General features: G+C 41.7%; 1 protein-coding gene across 1 annotated transcript; it reads right to left on the minus strand.

Moving 5' to 3' along the window:
* Positions 1–245: 245 nt before the first annotated feature.
* trim69 (tripartite motif containing 69) lies at positions 246–6,057 on the minus strand. The gene is made up of 6 exons (XM_088435277.1): positions 5,271–6,057; positions 3,979–4,074; positions 3,157–3,390; positions 2,647–2,669; positions 2,456–2,571; positions 246–930 (listed from the first exon to the last, which is right to left on the minus strand). The coding sequence occupies exons 1-6, from the start codon at positions 5,892–5,894 to the stop codon at positions 386–388; spliced, it is 1,638 nt and encodes a 545-aa protein (XP_088291403.1). The 5' UTR covers positions 5,895–6,057; the 3' UTR covers positions 246–385.
* Between the last annotated feature and the right edge of the window lie 3,391 nt (positions 6,058–9,448).

Below are 9,448 nucleotides of genomic sequence, written 5' to 3' on the forward strand. Positions count from 1 at the left end.
TCATCACTTGAACAGTGATATTGCTAAACATTATCTAGTGATGGTACAGCAAATAGATAAGCAGAATAGATATTAGTTTATAGCAGAATATATATTAGCAGAATAGATATTAGCCGAATAGTTTATTATATTGTTTCTGCTCCCTCACCCCATATCTCCGGTAGATCGCGGGCTGCTGGAAAAGTAGATCTCTGGTCAAAAAAGTTTGGGCACCCCTGCTATAGATGCATCAGTACAAAAACAAACACGCCATAACCCCAATGTTTATTAGATGTATTTCAAATACATGTGTAGATCCGGTCTACAGTCTTACAAAATCGGTCTATAGCTACTGAAGTGTCTCATTCTGTACAAAAGAAGCAAAATAAAAATCTTCACAGTAATTTTAAATCTTTGGCAAGAAAACTTTAAGAGGCTCATTCTCATGCACTTTGTCCAGAAAGCCCAAGTTGAAATAAGGAAAGAGTGTCTCACTGAAGATCTCCCTGAAGGTGTAAAGATGTGTCATTGTTTCTGCATTGTAAAAGGACACCAGACCTCTCTTATAGTCCAGGTACACCCCGATCCTGGCCAGCGGCTCTTCCAGAGACAGAACAGTCGGCGGGGAGGTACCCGCCATATACTGTATGCCATAGGAAAGCGAGAGGGTCCAAAAGCCATTAGCTGGAAGAGCTTTGATGACTCCTTTTCTGGGCACTGACTCCCGGGCCACGCCCACGGTCCACACAGTACTGCTGTAGACTTCGATCTCCCAGTAGTGCCGCCCGTGGGTGAAACTTTGGCTCCCGAGCAGCGACAGGGCGGCGTTGAATCGGTGCGGGTTGTCCTCTACGGCGTGGTTAAAGGTCTGATAGCGAACGCATGTCAGTGACGAGGTGAGACTGAGCCAAGGGTTTGCTGTGCTGGAGTTGAATGTGATGGCTGCGGGGGCTAAAAGTAGAAGAGGTCACATCGTTAAGTTGTAGGCTACTGGTATGTTCATCAATTCATGGATCAACTCAACTAGTTTGATGGATAAAGAACATACCAGCTGTTAAAAGTCATTATATGGTACAATTCCAGGATTGCGTTAGTCTTCTCTGTACAATTTCGGTATAGAAACAGGAGTTCAGAACTTTCAGATGGTTTATTTCACATTCAAATTAATATAGTCAATTGTCCATCTAATTATTTTCTTGTCCTCAGTGTAGTTGTGGAGCCTTTCCCAGCATGAATTTGGGGAACAGACGGGGTACACTGAGCTGGTCGTCAGGCAGTCGCAAGGTATTTAATCAGGTACCGTACACTAATTGAAGGGTAATTTTCCTCAATGTTGATTCATGCCTATCACAACTTCATAGCATGAAAACTGCTGCACAGTTTTCTCTTTCGGGCTTATGTTTTGTTTCAACCTCAAGTTATCTCTTATACAACCAAAATTATTTATAATCTGTCACTTGTGGATTTTTAATTGTATTTAGGTATCAAAGTAGGCTAAAATTAGTTTTTTCTTTCTTCAGTATATGTCAGTGCTTCTCAATTCTATTTTGCAAAGCCCCCCTTCAGCATACTTTCTGCGCCGGAAATTGTAGAAGTATACATAAAACTGGATCCTTTTTAATACTAACAAAAAAGAAAAAAAAAAACGCAATCTAAATCAACTTTCACCAACTGTTTTTCGCTGTTTTTGCACCCCCTACTCGCCGCTCAGACTAAATATGGTTGTTATCTATAAAAGGTGTAAAAAGTATACCTAAAACTGTATCCTTTTTATCATTAAAAAAAGGGGGGAAAAGCAACATTAATCAACTTTCAGTAACTGTTACCTACTTTTTTCAGCTTTTATAAAGGTTACAGGTTAGTCTAAAACAGAAAAAAATGCATCAAAGTGCCACATTTTTTAATTGCAATTACACTTCACAAGGGGGTCATCCACCAGTCATCCTGGCATTGTCTCGTGCTCCCCAGGGGGGTCCACCCCACTCTTTGATTCAGACTGGTATAGATGACGTTATGACGTCTTTTCCCTCAAAGATTCAATATCAATAACAAATAGTTTCCATCAGTTTATACGGTGTCACATTCCACACTGGCTACATCATTTTTAGTTTCACATTGTAATCATTGCTTTGGAATATTTACTGTATATTGCTCACAATGGCTACAGTACAGCCTTCCTGTATGGAATTGTGGGTGTGTGTTTTCCTTGGCTTCCTCCCACATTCCAACAACATTCATTTTCAGTTAATGGAATAACCATAATTGTCCATAGATTTTACTAAAGATGCGATTAGATGTTTGTCTGAAACTGTCCTGTGATCATATGAGATGGGATCCATTTTAGCCTATTGAGGACAAGCTCCATAGAAAATTGGTGGATGTCTAACGTGCAGGTTTCCCAATGCTTACATGGTGCTGCCATTTAATGCGCCATCAAATGCTTATGGACATTTGTAAAGGGTGTTAATTCTAGTACCTGGGTAAATACTGCCTTTCATGGATTTCCACACTCGGTACTGCAGGGGCCCAGCGAATCGGCCTTCACACAGACTAGGAGGTGTAAAAGCTGGCTTCTCGAACTTCAGCGAGGGTCTGCCAACACAACCAAATGAGAGGCAATGAAAATAAGTTCCCTGACAGGACAACCGTGCTAGTTCTCACACTCACCTCTGCAGTAAAACTTTGATGCTCTGAATTGAGACAGGGGGAGGAGAGAGAGTGGTGATTAGTTTTGTTATATCAGACATAAGAGAAGGCTTTTTTCCACATTACATCAACGTCTACGCTCACGCGCTTCATCCCACCCACTGGGAGCTCCCCACGGCCAGGGGGAAAGTACCGCGGTCGTGGCCAAAGCCCGGGCCAGTCGCTCAACTGAACTCCTTATCCTCCCGATCAACGAGTGAGCTCACTGCTCCACATCCTGTCCAGCAGAGACTCTTTTGTTATCGGGAACTACTTGACCCTTGAAATGTGTGCATGCCCGAGCGTTTGGTTTCCTTCAGATCATGCGCAAACTTGACAGGAAAGACAAAACAGTCCCACCCAGCTCAGTTCAGTTTAATGTTCTTATGTCTACGCTACTTTGAAATGAAGACCTCAGCATTTTCCGTCCATAATCACCTCCAGAGCCGACTCAAAACAAACTACAGACAGGGGAATTCCCTTTGACTTTACCCGCAGTAAAACGAAGGGGTCCTGCTCCCTCAGCTTGTCTTCTATCTCTTGGAGTGCTCTCTGCAGACGAGAGATCTCCACGCACAGAAGGGCCTTGTGCTCGTCCAGCCGGATCAGCTCGCGACGCTCCTCCGTCTTCAGCTTCACCTGCAGCATCTTCTCCTCTTGGTAAAGGAACTGGTGCAGGTCACTGAACTGAGCCTCGATACGCTGCTTCAGGTCAGCCGTGTGCTCCTGGGGAGGTGGGAAGTCACACACATTTACCCATTTAAGCACCACATTTAAATTGAAAATGTTCCAGGAATACTGCCAAAAAATACGTTTCAAACCCAATTTAGAATTTTTTTTTTTTTTTTTCAATTTAGAACATGTAAGCATAACTTCACCATGCAGTGGGCCTATTTAAAATGCTTAGCATCTGACATTTCCTATAGGTAAAGTACATGGTCCTTCTGGAGAAACTCGCCAAACTTACCTGTCCTAGCTCCCAATTTAGAAAATTTGATTATTTTTTTTTTCAATTTAGAACATGTAAGCATAACTTCACCATGCAGTGGGCCTATTTAAAATGCTTAGCATCTGACAGTTCCTATAGGTAAAGTACATGGTCCTTCTGGAGCAACTCCCCTAACTTACCAGTCCTAGCTCCATTTAATGGTGCATTGCTGAGGATCCTGGCAGAAAATGCTGGGAGTGTTCATTGGCATCCAGAAAAAATTGGGACTTTGAAATATAGATTTTTACTGATACCCTTTTTATAGCTATTGTAATGCAACAAGTACATGCCTTAATTACATTCAGGATTGTTGTCGTCTATCTCACCTTAAGATTTTTCACTTCATCCTCAGCTTCTCTGTCGCACTGCATCGCCGTGTTCAGCTCGGCTTTGAGGGAATCCATGGAGCTGTTTAGAGATGCCTGATTGGATAAGGAAGAGGAACATTATTAACCTCGCCGGAACAAAAGGGAGCACAAATGTGAACATTTTATTCTGCCATGGTAAGCTGTTGAAAATGTTTTATATTTTCCTTTGAACAGCAGTGGTTTGTAGGTCATCCATGCATCCCAGTTTAGATTTTCTGAATTAGAATCTCCAGCTTTCTTGTGTGGGATGTTTGTTTGTCTATAGTGCAGTGTATGTGCCCTGTGATTGGTTGGTACCCAGTCGGGCGAACCATCCCTCTTGTCAGTTTAATGACGTCCAATGGTATTTTTCTTAAGAGTTGAAAATCTAAGGCACCATGTCATGAACATTTTTACACCCCCTGTTCCTGGAATCTAAAATTGTGCCACCTCTCCATTTGCAACATCCATTTTTCATTATACGTATTCCCATGAGTGTTGCTCACAGAATAAACATATCATTCATTCATATTCACACCTGTGGACCATTGAGCGTTTTCAACTAAATGTATGTTCATGTATGTTTTTGAGGTGTGGGAAGATGCCGGAGTGAAGAATTGTGCTAGCCACTTGGCCACACAAAAAATCGAGGAGTTAAAGAATAGTCTGTGAGTTCTCACTTTTTCTTAAACTGCTAAATCTACAGAGACGTAATTATCGCTGGTGCAGGCAGTCGAGTGCACCGAAGCCTAGAGAGTAGAGACTAGCGTAGTTGCCCATGATAAAAGAAATAAAGTCCAGTGTTATTTTATAGCTCTAGTAAAGCGTATTAGTCACTGTGTCCCTGTGTGGCTTTTATAAGAGGAGGAAATGATCATTTGTCCAATAACTTGACCATGGCACCTGTCAATCACAGTGTGTTTCGATGATGAGCCATTAATTGAAAGGTAAAAAAAAAAAGTGGATGGCCAGTGGATGTCATGCCATTGTTGTCAAGCCAAGCAAAGGAAAAAGCATGCAAAAGAAGACAAGATGTATGACACAGCTAAAGCCAAACCATCTAAAATAGATGGGTTTTTTTTCTTTTCAGGCAAACTGTAATGTCCCACCACCATGATACCCACAGGATAAATGTTTTGCACCAGGGCCTATCACCATGATGTCACACCACTGTAAATGCAATACCGTCCTGACAGAAGACTAAACCTGCACACGTACTCATCAGTAGAATAAAAGTTTGCAATACTACTTTAATACTCTTGTCAGCTCACCCTGTACTTGATCTCTGCCTCTTGCACACACATCATGGTGTGGTTCCTGTGCTCCTGGGAGATTCCACACACCAGACACACCAGTTCCTGATCCTCCTCACAATAAAGCTTCAACTCCTCCCGATGCCGGCTACAATGCGGGGCCGGAGCCTGTGCCTTCTCGGCCTCGGCCACCTTGGTTACGCCGCCGCTCTCCTCCAGCCCCTGACAGTAGCTCTCCACGATGTTGGCCACAATGCGGTTGGGCCTGTAGCTCTGCCCGGGGTACATCTTCCTGCACTGGGGACAGGAGCCCGATACCCCTTGGCTGTGGCTCCTTGGCCCAGTCCAGTAGCCTTCAATGCAGCTCTGGCAGAAAGTGTGATCACAGGGCAGAGACACGGGCTTCTTGAACAGATCCAAGCAGATGGCGCAAGTCAGGTCTCTGCTGATTCTGTTGGCAGAGCTCTTGGTGACAGGAGCGATGGTCGAAGGATGGCGCTTCTCCATGGCCGTTGGCGCGGCAAAATCACCTTCCTTGGCCTTCCAACTCTTCCTCTCTTGCTTGGTCCCTTGGTTGAGCTTTTCCACATTCTGCAGATATGCAGACTGGATTTTCTTGACTTCTTTCTGGCTCTTGCTCATGTCTTTTCCTTCTATCAGAGCGCACTAGCAGACGTCTTCCCTCTGTGGCCTCCTTCCTGTTGACTGTGGAGAAGTGTAGGAAAGGGGGGGCAGCAGCCTCTCACATCCGTTGATAGTGTGGGGAATCTCCTCCTCCCTGCTAGCCGCCTCCTCTCTCCAGACAGTCACAACACATCTCAGCCAGGAAACAGAGGTGGGATACAGTACTTGAGCCGCGTGTTTGTTTTAACCGCGTCTGGGCAGCCGCTGCGACAGAGCTCCAAGCCACAGCCCTCTTAATCGGCAGCAGAAAAATGTAAATCCACTTCATGTGCCTCTGAGGGCATTCAAAGAAGAATAGAAGCACTGAGCAATCCTGTGAGATTATCATCAATTTTGGTATAAAAGAACAAGTAGCAACAGGTTCTTACTGAACGCAACACCGGCATGAACATTGCCTCTCTTTCGTTGTCTACTTTTACATCACGTATTTACGTTCTTTTGGAGCTTGGAACATCTGTGCAGAAAACATCTTTTTGCACTGTGTTATTACTCACTCACACATAATGACAGGCTAGTGGAGAAAAACTGGCAGTCAGCATGTGTGTGTGTGAGAAGTAGCTTAGTTCCCATCCTGTCGTCGTGCGTGGGAGTATTGAAGGGCGGTAACAATATTGTTTACTGGGAGCCAACAGCTCATTAAATGTCACGAGCAAATGTTATTTATTTACTGTACTCGACCGTCGCAAGTCATGTCACAAGAGACAAATGAGGACAGGATTTCTGGCAAAGGCCCAAGGGATTTTGTCCCATCAAACATGTTGCCCGTCGTTACTCTAATAAAATCTAAAACTATGTCCAATGAGTTGTCACGAATAGTTTTCACACGCTTCTGTTTTCATTGCATTTTTAATGCATACATTGCGAGAAAATGTATTTGAACACTTTGGAATTACCATTTCTCCAAACATTTCATAAATTGTAAAAATGCATTCTTCCGAGCAATTAATTTTTATTGACCATTTGTCTTACAATTAACAAACTTAGGCTTTTTGAGACGCTTGTAGACAATGCTGTCCTTGGACTTCTTCAATTAATTTTATTTCATTTGATTTATATTTATTTCAGAGAAGTATGTGAATTCTTTCAAAAAGTATTGTATTCCACAATTCTTGCAGTGACTACATTCCTGTTGACTTTCTATTCCCTTCCTCTGCTACCCCAAGTTACCAGGGAAACAACATAGTATGAGGTATGCCATTGTTTTTTAATTTAGCTTGATTTTGCCTAGCAACATGTGGCCACACAAACAGGTGGTGACCAGAAAGAAGAATCTGAGAAATTCTTGCGACAGACTATATATGTTTGCTAATTTAAGTAGCCTATATATTCATGCTGTGAATTGAGCATTTCAATGGCAGTTTAGTACACTGCTGCTGGAAAAGAAATTGGGTCTATTTCTTTCAGTGTCTTTTCATAGTTTTTTTTCTAGATAACCCACGTAAATATAAGACTTTTTTGACAATGTAAGTCTTGAAATATTTGAAAGGGTGAATAAGACCAGCATGGAGATCCAAGCCCATCCTCTTCTCATGTACTGAGTTCCCTTCGTGGTGGTTGGCTATTATTCATGTATTACAACTTCGTTCATTCCAAGATCATACGTTTTAAATTGAATGAAAACTCTAACCTTTCTCTAAGTGTGAACGCAAACCTGAATGGTTGTTTGTCTATATGGACCCTTTGTTTGTTTGGAGTCCAGTTTTGGGTTTACCCCACCCCTCAATCCAAAGTCATTTGGGATAAGCTCCTACTCGTCTACTTTCAAGCTCCTACTCGTCTACTTTCTAAATGGGGACAAGTGTCATTGAAAATTAAAATAAATTAATTAATTAGTTTAAAAAAATGGAAGTCTGTGGTTCCCCTCTAAGGTATTGGGTGAACACTAGTGGACTCTAGTGGACAAGAGTGGTTTAACAGGACTTGGACAATCAGCAGTAATTGAATGAAAATTGAAAATGAAGATTAATTTGGTTACTTAAGAGAACTTGATTAGATAATAATCTTAAGTTGAATTGTAATAAGTAATACTTCACTCTATACATCCATGATTTTGCAACATGAGAGGAAGTAAAGGTTTAGACCGGAAATTCCAAATTGTGAGGCAGACATGCAAATCACTTGTCCTCCATGCTGCCTGTTTTGCTCCAATATTACAGAAAGTTTTGCATTAGTTGACAAGCAAACTTTTTATCATATTACCAAGTTACATCTATTGCACACATTACACAACCCCCCAATAATCATGCGCCACACCATGTGATGCAGGCTTTAGTAGCCCATTGAATGATTAAGATAAAACTTTTCTGCTATTAAGCAAAGTTCTGCATGCAGTTAATTATCCCATAACCTTCAATGTCTGATAAAGGGAGGGGGGGGCAACTTGAGAGCTGTTCATATTAAGTCAGTGGACAGATTATGGCTTTGGCGTTAATTAAAGATTTTGCATTAATATTCCTGTACACCTCACAGGTCATCTTTGCACTGTTACATTATATATTTTCTAGCATCTTTATGTTTAAGAAGATTTTGAGCAAATGGCCTCAGAATACTTGCCATTACATTACAAGCATGTTTTTGTTCTGGATACACAGTCCATTGACATTGGCAATACAGAAATTTGAAACAAACATTCTGGATGCGTGAAAAGAAAGAATATTGCTTCCAGTGCTCAGAAGAGGAAAACAACCCAGTGTCACTTTTTTATTAAAATCCCATACTCCCATAAATGAAGGATATTACTTCTGAATCCCAAGGAGGGACGTATACTTTTTTTCAGTGGATAATAATTTTAGCTAGTTTTTTGTTACACAGCTAGGACCCTCCCTGTTATATGTTCAGTATGTGTTTGCCTATGATCGTATGAAAAATGACATTATTATTTATTTGTGGCATGGAGAGTGCAAATGTGTTTGCAAGATACATGTGTGTGTGTCTGCAAGAAAACTCTTAGAGGAATGCAACATTCATGCAAGGAAGGAGAAAATAAAAGCAGTGCTGTCACACGCACATCTGCGCACATGCACATCCACCATTAAACTCTGAAATTGGAGGCGCCCTGGAACTTTCGAGGCTAAAAATATCTCTGGCGTTTGCATCAGGGAGGCATACCGTATTACAGATCTGGAAAGTGCTAGTCAAGAGTTTTAAATGCCATAAAGTACGGCTATAGGACAATGTGGGAGTTGGCGTTGTTGTTTGAGAGATGGAAATGCTAATCGCTTTCAGAATACGAAAAACATGTTTGTGCAAATCTGGAAAGTCGTCATTGGAGCTTATAATATGTGGTTTGGTGAAAAGTGTATTTTTAACAAATGTGTCACATTAAGTTTTCCGTAAACTAACAAATTAAAAGCCCTATCCCACTAAGGGGTGAATGTTGGCAAAGGTTTACATCAGGGATTTTTCAGGCTTAGTTAAAGGTCGCAAATAGGGCTGTGACTCGAATCTTTTTAGAATTAGTTATCCTATCAATATTCCATCAAATAATTAAGTAATCAACCCCGACCCCCAAG

This window comes from Hippichthys cyanospilos, chromosome 15 (assembly GCF_059441005.1).
Source record: "Hippichthys cyanospilos isolate Australia breed blue-spotted pipefish chromosome 15, RoL_Hcya_1.0, whole genome shotgun sequence".
Lineage (NCBI taxonomy): Eukaryota > Metazoa > Chordata > Actinopteri > Syngnathiformes > Syngnathidae > Hippichthys > Hippichthys cyanospilos.

Excerpts from the sequence above, each read along its gene's own strand:
- trim69 (XM_088435277.1), bottom strand. The coding sequence starts at position 5,894 with ATGAGCAAGAGCCAGAAAGAAGTCAAGAAAATCCAGTCTGCATATCTG. Across the intron at positions 4,075-5,270 it reads AGGCAGAGATCAAGTACAGG|GCATCTCTAAACAGCTCCAT; the intron begins GTGAGCTGACAA and ends TTATCCAATCAG. Across the intron at positions 931-2,455 it reads GAAAGGCAGTATTTACCCAG|CCCCCGCAGCCATCACATTC; the intron begins GTACTAGAATTA and ends TTCTACTTTTAG.